Source organism: Leucoraja erinacea, chromosome 5, assembly GCF_028641065.1.
Source record: "Leucoraja erinacea ecotype New England chromosome 5, Leri_hhj_1, whole genome shotgun sequence".
NCBI classification, from domain to species: Eukaryota; Metazoa; Chordata; class Chondrichthyes; order Rajiformes; family Rajidae; genus Leucoraja; species Leucoraja erinaceus.
The window spans coordinates 42607272-42623923 of NC_073381.1; the positions used below are offsets into that span (position 1 = coordinate 42607272).

A 16652-nucleotide genomic window follows, 5' to 3' on the forward strand; every position below is an offset into this window, starting at 1 on the left:
ATTTTCTACAAAGAAAATAAAATTAAAAAAAATACATACTGGTTTTCAATTCCTTATCTCTCGATAATGTTTTCTATTAATCTTGGAGTATGCAACAAAAATAATCATTCGATCCCAATATATATTGCATTATGACCCAGATACGAATATTTCTCAGCGGTTAAGGTATAATGTCTGAAGAAGGGTTTCGGCCCGAAACGTTGCCTATTTCCTTCGCTCCATAGATGCTGCTGCACCCGCTGAGTTTCTCCAGCTTTTTTGTGTACCTTCGATTCTCCAGCATCTGCAGTTCCTTCTTAAACAAGGTATAATGTCAATCTGTCACAGTGATAACATTTATTCCTACACTTTTTGGTTAGTAGCGTCCCAATGATAAGATGAGTGAGAATCAAAAACAACTGCACATGCTGGAAATCTAAAACATAAATAAATCTAAATCCTCCACCGTCGCCACCAGGTGCTCCACCATCTCTTCGGCCCCGTCCAAGTGATCCGGACATCGCTCAATAGGTGATAGCCACGCGTATGAATCAAAACTACGACCGGCTCATCTTATTCCAATTCCAGGATATTCAGGTGAAAAACACGCTCAGAATTTTTTTTTTCCCGTCCGAAATATAGATAACCCATCTCATGAAAAGTCCTTTATTTAGTGTTTAAGAGGGAACTGCAGATGCTGGAGAATCGAAGGTTACAATATCAAATTCAAAATCAAAGTCTGAAGAAGGGTTTCGGCCCGAAACGTTGCCTATTTCCTTCGCTCCATAGATGCTGCTGCACCCGCTGAGTTTCTCCAGCTTATTTGTGTAACCTCATGAAAAGTCCTTCCTTAAATGACTGCAGGAAAAACATGGAGGATACGGGCATCGATCCCGCTACCTCTCGCATGCTAAGCGAGCGCTCTACCATTTGAGCTAATCCCCCTGCTGGACGTCATAATCCAGAGGAACCTTGAAGAGCGACGAAGAACGCAACCTGTTAGCGGTCTATGTTGAATGGTAATACTGCACGGACCGGGCCCACGGATGGTCACCCTCCACATTTCCCCCCGAGCAAGAGCCTCCAACCACGGGATACGTTGTTAATGGAAACGCAAGGAACTGAAGGTGCTGGAACCTTGCCCGTAACACAAAGTGCTGGAGGAACTCATCCTCCCCTCTCCCCCCCCCCCCCCCCCCACCTTCCTCCAGCACTTTGTGTTACGCGCAAGGTTCCAGCACCTGGGGAGGTAACCGAGCCGGGCTCTGAAGAACGGTCCCTACCCGGAACGCTATCTACCCGTTCCCCCCACAGCTGGTTCCCGATCCGCTGAATTAAATTATTACATGAAGTGCTTCCTTGAAATACATAAAGCGCAAACAAAAAAGCTTCAAATCTCATATGGAGGAAGAAAAATAAACGTCCTTCGAACCGGAATCGAACCAGTGACCTAAGGATTTCCAGTATAATCAACTACAGTCCTCCGCTCTACCAGCTGAGCTATCGAAGGCACAGTAGAATGAGCCGCTCCCGCGCCTCGTGTGTCCGCCCGCCCGCCCAGTGGTGCTGGCGTTGCACCAGATTCACGGTGCTGCTCAATCCCTCAATCCGCTGCTGGGAATGAGGCATGACCATACTAGAGGAGACTGAGACAAAATATAAACTGATGGAGGTACTTAGCAGGTCGAGCAGCGTCTTTTTTGTTTCAAAGCATCGATTGTTGACGTTTTGGATCGAGGGTGGAGAGGAGGCAGGTGGAACAAGAAGGGATGAGTGATGATGGGTGGATGGAATTAGGTGGGGGATCCCGGTTGTCGGACAGAGGGTAGGATGTTAGGTTGGAATCGGACATGGAGGAAGTAGGCAGAAGGAATCGTGAGGGGTGGGGGGGAAGGTATGTGAGTGATGGGTGGATGGATCCAGATTAGGTGGAGGGAGGGACAAAACCAAACATTATAGCTCCTCTATAATCTTTGGACAAAACTGGGTGATTTGGAGGGACTAGAGGAGAGCATGGAAAAGGAGGGCAGAAAGACCTAAGTGGATCAGAAGCAAAGACAGTAGGAAACGCAACGGGTTACGGTTACCTGAAGCTGGAATATTTAATATTCGTACCATTGGCTTGTCGACTACCCACGCAGAACACGAGGTGTTGTTTTAATACAAAGTGCTGGAAGTTCTCAGCATGCCTGTCAGCATTTAGGGAGTGATTGGACAGACAACATTTCAGGTTGGCATTCTTCTTCAGACTGATTGGGAGGCTTCAGGGGCGAGATGTTAAAACCTAGTGACCAGCCAGATAAAGAAAGCAATAATATAGAAACATAGAAATTAGGTGCAGGAGTAGGCCATTCGGCCCTTCAAGCCTGCACCGCCATTCAATATGATCATCCAACTCAGTATCCTGTACCTGCCTTCTCTCCATACCCCCTGATCCCCTTAGCCACAAGGGCCACATCTAACTCCCTCTTAAATATAGCCAATGAACTGTGGCCTCAACTACCCTCTGCGGCAGAGAGTTCCAGAGATTCACCACTCTCTGTGTGAAAATGGTGCAGTACAGGAGTTGACACATTCGACCTTTTATTTAATGGTGATCAGTGCCAGGCGCTTGCATGGGCCTGGGGCCGGGAATGGTACCTGATGATTGGAAGGGTGTGGGGCTGGAGTATATGGTCAGGGACGATGTTGGCTGCGGAGATGGGACCTGGTGGCCAGACATGGTATTGGGTGGGCCTAAAGACTAATGGATCTAAGACTGGGTGTTTATGAAAGGACAGAAGAGGGTCAGAGGGCAAAAAATGTGGAAGAAATTTCTATGTGAAAGGGTTCAGGAACATAGTTTGACGGATCAAGAGTGGATGGGGAAGTAATGAGAAGCAAGGGGCCATTCAATGGGCCAGGGCAGTAGAGCCCGAGTCCATGCATGTGTATTGACAGCATTCTGCTTTTGTCTAATTCATGCCTATTTCATTCTATGTATTTTTCTATTTAATGTATAAGAAAGAACTGCAGATGCTGGAAAAATCGAAGGTAGACAAAAATGCTGGAAAAACTCAACGGGTGAGGCAGCATCTATAGAGCGAAGGAATAGGCGACGTTTCCGGTCGAGACCCTTCTTCGGACCAAAGATCTTTGTTCTTTGCTTCAGAATGATGTGGGGGTGGGGGGGGCGAGAAGAAGGGAAGAGGCAGAGACAGTGGGCTGTGGAAGAGCTGGGGAGGGGAAGGAGGGAGAAAGCAAGGACCACCTAAAATTAGAGAACTCAATGTTCATACCGATGGGGTGTAAACTACCCAAGCAAAATATGAAATATGAAATGCTGCTCCACCAATTTGCAGTGGGACTCACTCTGGCCATTGAGGAGGCCCAGGACAGAAAGGTCGGATTCGGAATGGGAGGGCGAGTTGAATGCTGAGCCACTGGGAAATCAGGTTGGTTTCAACCAGTTAATTTTTGTTGCATGTCCCTATGTAAAATGACATTATTCAGCAGCAATAAGCAATGTTAATTTAATATTCAATGTGGTTCTCAGTGAGCAAAGACTGTTGCCAAAGTGGTGCCCACATGAAAAATAATGAAGATAGGTCTTCTTCTTGCGTATGGTGTGCACAGCCTAAAGTTGTAGGACAACTTGTTCTATTTGATTGTGCATGCCGGGTTGATTGCATTCGTCAAAACAGGGGGGACCACGTGAAGGTTGCAATCTTTCACCCCCATGAAGATAGGTATCAAAAGGGCCTTAATACTGCAGAGAATTCTGGCCTCTGTTCCAAGAAGACGGAGTGGCTAGGGTGAGACTCGTCCATGATTACACTGGTGCCTCTGCCGAGGCAGCGTGAAATGTAAATTAAGTCAGTGGAACGTTGGTTGGTTTGTGTGATGGTCTGGGCTGCAATTCTCTGCAACTTATTGTGGTCTTAGATGGAGCTGTTCCCAAACCATTCTGTGATGTGTCCCAATAAAATGCTTTCTACACCGCATCTGTAGTTGGTGAGAGTTGTTAGGGACATTCTGAACGTCCTAAGCTTTTTCAGGAAAGAGGCATTGTGTGGTTTCTTGGCCATTGCTTCAATATAGATGGTCCAGGACAGGTTGCTGGTGATATGTGCTCCTAAGAATTTGAACCTTTCAACCATCTCTACTTCTACACCATCAATGCATACTGGGGTATGTATAGGGCTTCACTTCCTGAAGTCGATCACCATCTCCTTTGTCTTGCTGACATTGAAAGGTCATATTGTCTTGACACCAGGTCACTAGGTTATTCTCTCAATATTGTAATGGGGAAGGCTGAGGAAGGACAGATCAGTGTGGGAATGAGAAATGAAGTTGAAATGACATGCAACCGGAAGCTCAAGTTTCAAAATTCACTCTTCAAAATTCAGCAGGGTAGAAAGGTGGTGTTTCCCCTCCCTCAGATCAAGGATTCAGTCTCATAATGTGAGAAATTTAAGCCAAAGATGAATGATTTGGGGATGGGGCATATTTTTCTTCACCAGGAAGAATTCTAAAGCTCAGTCACTTTAAGTTGCAACTGGAGGGATTGCACAAAGTTATAATTCAAGTGTTTAAGAAGGAACTGCAGATGCTGGAGAATCGAAGGTTACACAAAAAAGCTGGAGAAACTCAGCTTGTGCAGCAGCATCTATGGAGCGAAGGAAATAGGCAACGTTTCGGGCCAGTCTGAAGAAGGGTTTCGGCCCGAAACGTTGCCTATTTCCTTTGCTCCATAGATGCTGCTGCACCCGCTGAGTTTCTCCAGCTTTTTTGTGTAACCTCCGTTATAATTCAAGTGTTCAGCAGCTAGCAGCAAAGTCCTGACCACCTGATGCAAAGCAGGTTGGGTGCTGTCCCTTATCAACACAGTGGAAGGTGCTTGTATCATCAAAAAGAATTCCTGCTCAGCAGTATCAAAGACTGCCTATCTACTGTTTTTACAAAAACTGGTCAATTTTTTATATGCACTTCATAGTGTACGAGAAAGAGTAGCCATTCTTACTGAAATCCGTTCTTTTATTTTGCATGTTCCTAATGAGTGTCTTTGTCCCATTTCCAAACTGTTCAATTACACTATTTGCATTTCAGATTCCACATGGCCTATTTTATCTCTACAACTTCATGGTCCCACGAAAATATAGTTTGGTTTATGTCAGCTTGCATTCTTTGAAGTTACAAGATAACAAACACAGGTATTGTACAATCAAATATGTTGCTCATAAAAAGAAAACAAAGCCCCAGTATACACCAATCTGGACTACATTATGGGTGACAAAGTAGGAACTTCCTTTTCATCTCTCGTCGATTTCCTTATTGAGCAACCCTGCCAATATCTAACTTACAATTCAAGTGGTGACTGGTCTAGTATTAAGAGCACTAATTGGCCAACTACATTAAATTTTCGCAAGTATGTTAATTTTTGGTTAGTGGAAACGTCAAGTTTCGGGGGGAAACGTGCCTTAAGGAATATTGAACAGTTTCGAATTACTTCTTAAAATCAACGATTCAAAATACTTGTTCAATACCATTTATTTTTCCATCAGAAATTAATTCACGATTGAAATATACATTTAAAGACAACACTGTCCTGAAAAAGAAATAACATATGACTAGTTAGCTAAAGGTTCACCAACCCTAACCAGCACTCTGGTTCATATGTACATTGTAGAATTTCCCCCAGTTAAAATTCACTTTAATAAATTAGTGTATGAACAAGGCAACAGTGTTCCATCTCAACAGCAAAACAAAAGGCCATTAATAAATGCAGTCAGTTGATGAAGTAGGCAAAATATATTTTTAAACAATATTTACAAGCAATTTTGCATCGAGTGCATATGATAGGACTGGGAAAATGACATTGACAGGAGAAGAATTGTCATAACTGCCAATTTGCAACACTTTATTTGGAACAATAATTCAGAGTGCAAAGATTGGCTCTCTTTTCACGCAAAGATTCATTCTGGCTCCCACACTATTTAACTAAATATAGGCATTGTCCCCGACCTGAGCATTTAACTATTTCAATTTATCCACACTCTTTGGGAGAGCATTTAATGTACCTGCAATTTGCAAATGTTATTGGGGATTGTGGTGTGGAGGAGGGAGGGGGTGGAAAGAGAGGCGGCAGAGATGGTATTTGTAAATGAAGCTTTGCAATTGGCTCCTGAAATGAAGCGCCCACAAAGCGCTAGCTGAACTCCAACTCATTTGTAAGGATCTTTTCAGATCTGGAAGTAGAGTTAGAAACAGCAACAAACATGCCAAGACAAATTACACTATTTCACTTATCATCTAGAATTTTGACTAGGTGCAGCCACAACAATTATATTAGAATTACATATCTTCAATGGACTGAAATGTTTTACAATTACAATGGATAGCAACAAGATAGGAACAAGTGCCTTTATAATTGATGATGTTCTTTATAAAGATGATGAATCAGACCCTTGATGTCTTGCCACGATTGTGTCACTTATTCTGAACAAAACTTTCATGCCATTTGATAACATGACAACATTCTGTGTTAACATGTAAAATTTTAAATATTAATGAGTAGGAGATAAAAGTAGAAATGACAGATTTTGCAACCCATTTCACGGGGGCTAGTTAGAATGATATTTCTAATAAGTATTGTTGAACTTGGACATTCATACCTGTTACAAACAATATTTCACATGAAACCTCTTGATAGACTGCATGCAACATGAATGACTTCAACCTCTTACTGTGGTAACTGGACACAAACCACCAAGATTGATAAATTAGATGTTAACAATGCAATTACTTTAATATGCAAGATGTCCCATTAAAGTGTACAATTGGCTTGTTTAACATTGGATGTTCATTAAAACACTATATTCAATCTACTATTTCGAATCAAATCTTTTTTTTGCAATGTGTGAACTGTTTATAGCAATAAATATTAATTGGTATTGAGAATTTTCATCCAAAATTTAATGTAAAGATCTTGTAATTACAATATAGAAGACAGTCACCACTGAAGAGTTTTGGGAAAACAGGATACAAAATACATGCATTTGTTATAAATTTTTATAAATGAAGGAATTAAGTGGCATTTGTACTTTCAGTTCAACTGATTATGCTCTCTCCGGCTGAAAATGCAATCCATCTCCTCAAAAATGCTGAAAGTGATTATGCTACTCCGAAACGAACATGAACATTCTTCTTGTTTAATAACTGGCGATCACTGCGGCAGCCCAGTTTTTGATAGCGGTTGTAGTATTCTGTAGATAACCCCACGTTACATGTGTGGTGTACACAAAGTGTTTCTTCATGCAATCCCAATTGATTTCACCCCTAAAAATTGGTAGAGATGTAAAAAAATAAATAATTGCAAATGCAAGCTCAGGCTTGGTATGCATTCCCAAACCACAGTCAGATAAACTTACTAAAAGCTGAAAATACTCAAGTCAGGCAACATCCGTGGAGAGATGATTGTAAACATTCTGTTTTATCCACAGATGCTGCTTTTATAACACTAGTTTATAATTATCCATTTCCACCTGAGATCTTGATGTATGGCATTTAAAACATCTATAAATACTTCCTTCACATCATCCATAAGTGCAAATGCATGGAAACATTTGAACAATTTAAAATAACATTACAAAAAGTCAACTGGACAAGATGGCGGCGCCTCGTGGCAGAGGCCTTTGCAGTCCATCTGTCTTTTTTTTTTCTTTTTGTCCTATGTTAGGTGTAGGTTTTGATTTTATTTTTTTATTATTTTTAGTTGTGTATATGTGGGGGAGGGGGTTGGGGGATACTTTTTAATCTCTTCCCTGTAAGGGGGCCCGACGTTTTCCTTGTCGAGTTTCCGTTGTCATTGGGACCTAACATCGTGGAGCCAGCGGCCTCCAACCGGAATCGACCTGGAGCTCCAGTCGCAGAGCCTGCGGACTCACCATCGCGGAGCTGTCCGACTTCGGAGTGCGAAGCGCTGTGGTGACGCGCGGCTGCGACCCGACTTGGGAGCTTCGGCTGCAGGCCCTGTGGACGGTAACATCGGGAGCTTGTCGGTCCCTGGTGGGAGACCGCTTTTCGGAGCTCCCGCAACGGCAAACTTCGCCCGCCCGTATCGAGGGGTTTAAATCGACCCGGAGCGGGGCCTTACATCGCCCAGCGCGGCTTAAAGGGCCGTGGGACTTACCATCGCCCGCCGGGGGCTCTAACATCAAGAGCCTCGATCAGCTTGATGCAGCAGTTTGACTGCTTGACTGCGGGAGAAGAATAAAGAACAGAGAACAGGGAAGAGATAAGACTTTTGCCTTCCATCACAGTAAGGAGGTGTTTGCAGATTCACTGTGTTGGACAGTTGTGTGGAATTGTGTGTTTCGTTTTTTTGTATTATGACTGCAGGAACGTAATTTCATTTGAACCCATGTTTAAATGACAATAAACGGCATTCTGATTCTGAAATCTAGCAATCTTATTACTTGAATTTATCCCATTCTGTTCCATCACCTTACTTACACCTTGCTTAGTTTTTGAAACAAATTCAACGTTTAAATTGTTAGATGTAACAGAATTGTAAAACAAAAAATGCTGTTCTCTTTTTTAGTTATCTGTACTTAATGATATTATCAACCATTTGTTGCATACGTTAGTGATGTTTGATGGAAAAAATATTAAATTCAGATAAATGGGCAACCAGGGGGCTGTCTCCCATTTCAACAACAAAATTTAAGTTTCAACTCGCATCTCATGACCATTTACTTTGAAACTCAAAACCTATGAGCTTAGGTGATGGGAGTGAGGGGTGTTGGTGGATTTTAATAATATCCTAATAACAACATACATTTATTTATTTTCCAGAATCCATTGAACTATTATTGTACAGTAAAACTTCTGTGTTAAATCCAATTCAGAAATCTCAATTGTTCACTATCTAGCTTGTCAGATTACACTTCCTCTTCTCCATGTTTTCCTAATTTACTGGAATTGCAACTGTATAATACCTAAATAAGTGAAATTTTTCAGTACATTCATAGGATATTATCCCACAGCCCTATTAAGTTCCATCGGTGCCAGATTAGAGTTTTACAGTATTTCACAACGGAAAGTAAATAATAGGATAATCTTGCATTGGAAAAAATGCAATATTCTCCATAAATATGAAAAGCACCACTGTACCCCAGAAACACCCAACATACACCAAATTTCATTGCCAATGATTTGGGCTCCAAACATCTTGGAAAGGGGAAAAAAGTAACAGAACAGCTACTTACTCGCAAGAATTAACAAATTGTCTCCACCAATGCAATATCATTATTTTCATATATTCCACAATTGGTAATATGTAATTCTGATGGACAAAGAGAAGTAATTCCTTGATATATTCTACAACGTGGAACACTGTGTCCGGAAGATTAGAGTGAAGCTGAAAAGAGAAGACATTCGGGTTATGTCCTAGTCTTATATTTCCACAAATCCACAATATGCAACTGAATAAAATACCAGGGAAGCGAGTTTCCACTTGAATACCACTCTACCTACAGCTCCAGTTGTGTAAAAAGTACAATTTGAATTAAAGTATCCACTTACAATGCTTAGTGGACACTATCAGTCGAGATAATCCCCTTTTGCTCCAAAAAATGTTTCCACATTATTCTGGATTTTGGCTTGTCTCTATCAAATCATCTTGCACTATGGACATGATCTTAAACAACACAACCCCCATTTACCCCTGTCGGAGGTGGGAGGAAGAATGGAATCAGAGGGATCTCATCTTGCTTTTTCACATTATAAAATGCATGGTCAAGAGTTCAAATTATCAAACTTCAAAATGAACAACAAAACATGAAACAGAGGTGACAAACATGTTGCACATGTCACTATCAAAACCTGCTGCATGCATGAGACTTATGAAAACATTAATACTTACCCACTGAGCAAACTTGGGCACATTTTCAATGATCCATGAAACATGATATGACAAGTTCTCTTTTATATACACAGCTGATTCAGATAACTTTCTCCAACCCAGCTCAAGACTTGGTCCAAACATCGTTACAGCTTCTGAATAATAATGTGGAGTATTTGTTTCTACCCAACTGCGAAGATAATGAAAAGGAGCGTATGGACAGGTCAGAAACCACATAACAGCAAACACAAGGAATCATAAAATGCATTTTAAGGATTCAGAAATTAATTTATGGATCATGCTCCCCAAGTAACACTATTCTCCATGTTGAAGATTCGTGGTACAGAATGGATGAGAGCCGTCAAATAAACAGTAAATATACAAAGAGATGGATGAAATCAGCGAGTAATGGGCCTGTCCCACTTAGGCGATTTTTTTGGCGACTGCCATAGTCGTAGCAGGTCGTCGAAAAACCGGCGACTGGACCCCCTTATGACAATGTCTACGACAATGACTACAACAGCCTACCTCCTAGTCAATGCAAAGCTATGGCAAGCTACCGACAACCGGCGACCATTAGGACGTCCACCTACAACAACCTACATCCACCCGCGACAAGGTAAGACAATTCAGTTGCCGGTACCTGTCGCCGGTTGACGTAGTCACCAATGGAATTCACCGGTCAGCACCGGCAACAACACATGTTAACCTGTCGACAACCAACCATAGCACCTACGTCAGGATAAGTCAAGATACGCTCATATGCGTCAAACTCACTGTCGCCAAAAATGTTTCAACATGTTGAAAATTTTGCGGTGACCAGAAGGACGCTAAGACTCTTTGCGCGGCTGAGGAGACTACTCACGACCATACAGGCGACACCCCCGCGAACTTGTGGCGACAGTCAAGTCGCCTGTAGTCGCCTAAAAAAAAAAAAAATCGCCTAAGTGGGACAGGCCCATCTGGCAGCATCTGTGGAGGGAATGGACAGACGTTTCCGGTCGGGACCTTTCTTCATACCAATGGGGGGGGGGGGAGGAAGAAAGTTGGAAGAGGGGTTGGGATAGTGCAAAGCTGAACAAATGATAGATGGATGTAGGTTGGGTGGGATTGGCAGATGTGTGGGCCGAAGGGCCTGTTTCCACGCTATGTCACTAAACTAATTAGAAATTATGGGTGCAGGAGATTACAATTTTACATACTCAATTCCACTTGCACCCATACTCCCTCCAAGTCCTGCTAGACCTCAGTAACTGCTCACACCCATTCCTATCAACTCAAAAAAGACAGCTGTACTTTGTATCTGGGCAACCAACTTTAAAAAGACAATGTAAAATCCCACCATATCAAAAACAGATTTAAAAATCACATTATTCCCATCAAGAGTACATAATATTTGTTCAAGGGACGCTTAAGATTTTGTAAATTGAAGCTTTTAAACTGTTGAAATATTCAAACAATATGCTACTTTGACACAAAAGATGGTCTTTATAGGCAAGCATTATTTTAGATATAACAATCAATTACTGGCAATAAAATAAAAGATCCACTTGGAAGGAAATGCAAACAAACAGGGAGGATTTAAATGAAAGACCGTTGATATTTGAAAGTTAACAATAAAGCCAAATTGTACTTTGTTCTGAATTCAAATTTTCTATTTTATGCAGGACAGTTGGAAAAAAAGACAGTGGTATTTCCAGACAGTCTTTATCAAATACACCCACCTGTATCCCTGTCTGGAATAATAAGACACTTTATTCCAAGCCTGTTCAGATATGGATATCAACCCTGACTGTTGAAGGATATGAGCAGATGAAGAAGCTGAGGAAGATAAAGAGAATAGATGATTGGCCAGTAAAAATATTCAAATACTTCTTAACAGGCATTAGTGGTTTCAATAGTTTACACGATACTAAGTTTATAAAAATATCTCCAGCAGAATACATATCTGGAAATTCACATGTCTGAAGAAGTTTCTGAACAAAATTAAAGCATTTGAGGCACTTCAAGGAATACAGGGAAAGCTTATTACGTTTGTGTTACTGAAAATTTAACACCACAATTACGGAGAGTCGGTATGTCAAGGAGGACTCTCGGACTTCTACAGGTGCACAGTAGCGAGCATACTGACTGTTGCATCGTGGCTTGGATCAGTAACTTGAACCTCCAGGAGCGGAAAAGATTGCAGAAAGTTGTGACCACTGCCCAGTCCATCATCAGTTCTGACCTCCCCACCATCGAAGGGATCTATCGCAGTCGCTGCCTCAAAAAGGCTGCCAGCATCATCAAGGACCCACACCGTCCTGGCCACATCTCTCTGCTGCCATCAGGAAGAAGGTACAGGAGCTTGAAATCTGGAACATCCAGGTTCAGGAACAGCTTCTTCCCCACAGCCATCAAGCTATTAAACTCGCCATCAAACAAACTCTGAACAATAACAGCCTATTGCACTTTATCTGTATATTTATTGTGTATATATATGGTTTATGGTTATATAGACACACTGAACTTTTATCTCCTGTTCTGTACTATGTTTACATATTCTGTTGTGCTGCAGCAAGCAAGAATGTAATTGTCCTATCTGGGACACATGACAATAAAACTTTTGACTCTCTTGATATTAAAATGTGATTGACCGATTAAAAGCATGGAATAGAGACTAAATGCAAAGTTAATTGACCAACATTAATTGAATGCAATTTCTTGTTGGATTACAGAAACAATAAAGATAATAAAATATAACGACCATACAAGCTGCCCAAATGTAATTTGGCATCTTAGACCAATAACCACATTTCTATAAAACCTATATCTGGATGCACAATTACAAGTGGTGGGCCTACCGTTCTAATAGATTCACAAGGAACTGCAGATACTGATTTATATATATTTTTAAACAAAGCACTAGAGTAACTCACTCAGCAGGTCAGGCATCCTTGGAGAATGTGAATAGGTGTATTTTAAGGTCAAGACCCTTCTTCGGACTGAAGCTGGAAGAGAAGTTGGGGTAGGACAAAGCCTGGCAAATAATAGGTGGATGCAGGTTGGTGGGGTATTGATTGGCGGATAGTCAGACAAAGGGCTAGAGATGAAAGGACGAAAAGCATGAGAAGGGTAGAAGTTGTACGAATTGTGAAGCAAGAGGAAGGGACAGGGAGGGGAAAGTGGAAGATGTGTGCGAATCCAAGTGTGGCACAGGGAAGGAAGGGGTGTGGGAGCTTTGTTTGGTAGTTACCCAAAATTGGAGAATTCAATTTTCATGCTGTTAGGTTGTAAGCTAGTCATGCAGAATACAACGTGCTGTTCATAGTTTGAGCGTGACCTCACTGACAATGGAGGTGGCCCAGGATCAAAAAGTCAGTAAGGGAAGGGGAGTTAAAATGATTAGCAACCTGGAGATTCAGCAGGACTTGGCAGACCGAGCAGATGTTTGGTGAAACAGTCGTTTAGTCTACACTTGTTCTCAATGATATAAAGGTGGCCACATTGAGAACAGAAACTGTGGTAGATAAGGAGGTGCACATGGTCATTTGTCGCACCTGGAAGGACTGCTGGGGTTACTGGATTGATGCGAGGGAGGAGATATAGGGGCAGGTGTTAAGTCTTTTTCTTCTGTTCTGATGTTTTCTTCACTACCATTTGTACAAGAACCAAGAGCTTCAGTAGATAGCTAAAGACTACTAATCCAACTTACATTTCTTGTTAGAAGATACAGACAAACTTTGATGCTGTTGGAGCTTTAAATTTATAATTTTGATTGGTTATCTGACATCCAGTACAAAATTCTCTCGCAGCTTCCAATCCACAAATGCAATAAGTAGGCAAGCTTGGTATTGAAAATCAAGTTCAAGTTTGGTAGTTCCACCACATGCGAGCACAAAACATATTTGACAATTGTTTTATGGTCATAAATGCCTCTCATACGGACAATGCATTAATGAACATTCCATGAAAATATCTGTGGTCTTAAAAACAGAACCATACAAGATCAAACAGGTGTCAGAGCAGCCCCAATTTGGAGGATGGGTGTGAAAGTGTCACCCTTCACAGCCCCCAAAAATATCCTCACAGGAGGTAGATTTACACAATTATCATTTTTGACAGTGGTCGGACTGTCATTTGTTATAAATCATATGCCATTGTATTTTGACATTTACAGTAATTTTAATTGCTTGATGAATCAATAACCAATTCCTTAAGTATTTGGAAAAAGCTCAAGCCTTGCAAGTCTTTCATCCCTGTACTATTCTAGCACATTTCTTCCGCAACCTCTCCGGGGATGGTCAAATAAAGTACGATAGGCAGAATTGAAAACAGAACCACAGTCGGAACAAACTGGCATTTTACATATTCACAGCATAACCTTTGCCATTTTATACTGCACAACAAGGCCAAGACACTGTTAAAATATCCGAATCCCTTTTCAACTTTCCTTGTACTGCCAAATATGTTGATAGAATTCCTGGATCTTGCCAATTTCTGATATAGAGGTGTCATGTACTATGACACCCAGGTCTCGCTGCATCTCCCCCTTTCCCAATCGGCCACCATTTAGATAACAGGAAAGCAGACTATTATCTAAATGGTGGCCGATTGGGAAAGGGGGAGATGCAGCGAGACCTGGGTGTCATGGTACACCAGTCATTGAAGGTAGGCATGCAGGTGCAGCAGGCAGTAAAGAAAGCGAATGGTATGTTAGCTTTCATTGCAAAAGGATTTGAGTATAGGAGCAGAGAGGTTCTACTGCAGTTGTACAGGGTCTTGGTGAGACCACACCTGGAGTATTGCGTACAGTTTTGGTCTCCAAATCTGAGGAAGGACATTATTGCCATAGAGGGAGTGCAGAGACGGTTCACCAGACTGATTCCTGGGATGTCAGGACTGTCTTATGAAGAAAGACTGGATAGACTTGGTTTATACTCTCTAGAATTTAGAAGATTGAGAGGGGATCTTATAGAAACTTACAAAGTTCTTAAGGGGTTGGACAGGCTAGATGCAGGAAGATTGTTCCCGATGTTAGGGAAGTCCAGGACAAGGGGTCACAGCTTAAGGATAAAGGGGAAATACTTTAAAACCGAGATGAGAAGAACTTTTTTCACACAGGGAGTGGTGAATCTCTGGAACTCTCTGCCACAGAGGGTAGTTGAGGCCAGTTCATTGGCTATATTTAAGAGGGAGTTAGATGTGGCCCTTGTGGCTATGGGGATCAGGGGGTATGGAGAGAAGGCAGGTACGGGATACCGAGTTGGATGATCAGCCATGATCATATTGAATGGCGGTGCAGGCTCGAAGGGCCGAATGGCCTACTCCTGCACCTAATTTCTATGTTTCTATGATGTATGTTCATGTCAAGGCATAAAGGACAAAAAGATGTCAGAGGTCAAAAAGGTTATAAATAAAGATGGGACCTTCACGGGTCAACTAAATTCTAGAGCTGGCCTGGTACTCTATTTATTTGCCAACTAAACATCTGCTATTTGTTCCGAAAATCAATGACCATTTTAATGGAGAGATAAATATTTGACACACAAATACAATTTAGAGTGAGACCCTAGGTGGACTCCGCATTTTTTTCCTTTTGCAACAATCTTCCTCCAAAATAACAATATTCAACAATGAAAGTTATTACTAACCATTGAAGGACCCATGTACTCTAATATCATGTAGCACAAACCCTGCAGCAAAAGTCATTAGAACAAGTAACAGACGAAACCAGGGAAATCCACCGCCTCTCATCTTCTGCAGGATATTCTGGAAAACAGATATGTAAACATTTATTATTCATCACAATGCACAAAAAAAATCTAATTGGACACACGAAGAACAGAAACACACAATTAGCATCTGCATCTTTCATTTAATCAACCATGATTAGCTAATGTTACTGGCTCCAAATCAGTGTTGGTTCAATATTCCAAAGATGCAAACAGTGGCATGTCAATCCAGTTAAGATTTGCAGTATTACAGGTGCACAACCTTTTATCCGGAGTTCCGGAAACCGAAAAACTCCGAAAACCGGCCATTTTTTCCAGGATGTCGTCGGCACACCAAAGCTCGCGTTTGGCGCCAAACTTGACCCGAAACGACCCACGGTCAACCCAGGACTGTACTACTGTAGCGGCTGCCTCCTGCCCGGAGACCGGGGAGACACTTAAACATCTGTAAATCATTGCTTAAATGTTAGTCAGTTAGTTTGGAGGGCTTTTATGTGAAGGGGGGGTGAAGGGGTAAACTTTAATTCTTAGTCCCCTACCTGGTCGGAGAGGCGGGGAGCGGTCAATGCCTTACCGGGTCGCCGTGCAGTAAGCTCCGCAGCGCTGGGGCTGCGGGCGTCCGGCCGCGGGCGGCGCCGGTTGTAGCTCCGACCCCGGCAACTCTACCCCTGGCTGCGAGGCGCTCCAAATCCACCGCCGCCCGCGGCCGGACGCCCACAGCCCCAGCTCCGCGAATGTTGGGAGTCGGCGGCGTCGCAGCGCTGGGATACCAGCGGGGAGCGGGCAATGCCTTACCGGGTCGCCGTGCGGTAAGCTCCGGAGCGCTGTGGCCGCCGACTCCCAACATTCGCGGAGCTGGGGCTGCGGGCGTCCGGCCGCGGGCGGTGCTGAATTTGGAACGCCTCGCAGCCAGGGGTAGAGTTGCCGGGGTCGGAGATCCAACCGGCGCCACCCGCGGCCGGACGGAGCCCGCAGCTCCGCGATGTTGGGAGTCGCCGACCAGGTAGGGGACTAAGAATCAAAGTTTCCCCCTTCACCCCCCCAACCACCACATAAAATCCCTCCAAACTAACTGA

The 16652-nt window shown here is 42.6% G+C and overlaps 1 protein-coding gene and 2 non-coding genes across 4 annotated transcripts in view; all 3 read right to left on the reverse strand.

Annotated features, from left to right (window-relative positions):
• Positions 1-851: 851 nt before the first annotated feature.
• On the reverse strand, positions 852-924 carry trnaa-agc (transfer RNA alanine (anticodon AGC)). The gene has a single exon. It is a non-coding gene; the product is annotated as a tRNA-Ala (tRNA).
• A 477-nt stretch (positions 925-1401) lies between these two features.
• On the reverse strand, positions 1402-1489 carry trnay-gua (transfer RNA tyrosine (anticodon GUA)). The gene is given in 2 exon segments: positions 1402-1437; positions 1453-1489. It is a non-coding gene; the product is annotated as a tRNA-Tyr (tRNA).
• A 4001-nt stretch (positions 1490-5490) lies between these two features.
• The window catches only part of tmem214 (transmembrane protein 214), a 40665-nt gene continuing 29503 nt past the window's right edge, over positions 5491-16652 (reverse strand). Inside the window, exons 13-18 of one of the 2 annotated variants that reach the window (XM_055635437.1) lie at positions 15496-15613; positions 11587-11683; positions 9884-10052; positions 9228-9379; positions 8150-8216; positions 7160-7296 (exon numbers count right to left, since the gene is read on the reverse strand). In XM_055635437.1, the coding sequence (XP_055491412.1) occupies positions 8174-8216; positions 9228-9379; positions 9884-10052; positions 11587-11683; positions 15496-15613 (579 nt within the window). In that variant the 3' untranslated portion in view covers positions 7160-7296; positions 8150-8173. Of the gene's footprint in view, positions 7297-8149; positions 8217-9227; positions 9380-9883; positions 10053-11586; positions 11684-15495; positions 15614-16652 lie in introns of both variants that reach the window. The other variant, XM_055635436.1, reaches the window with a different exon arrangement.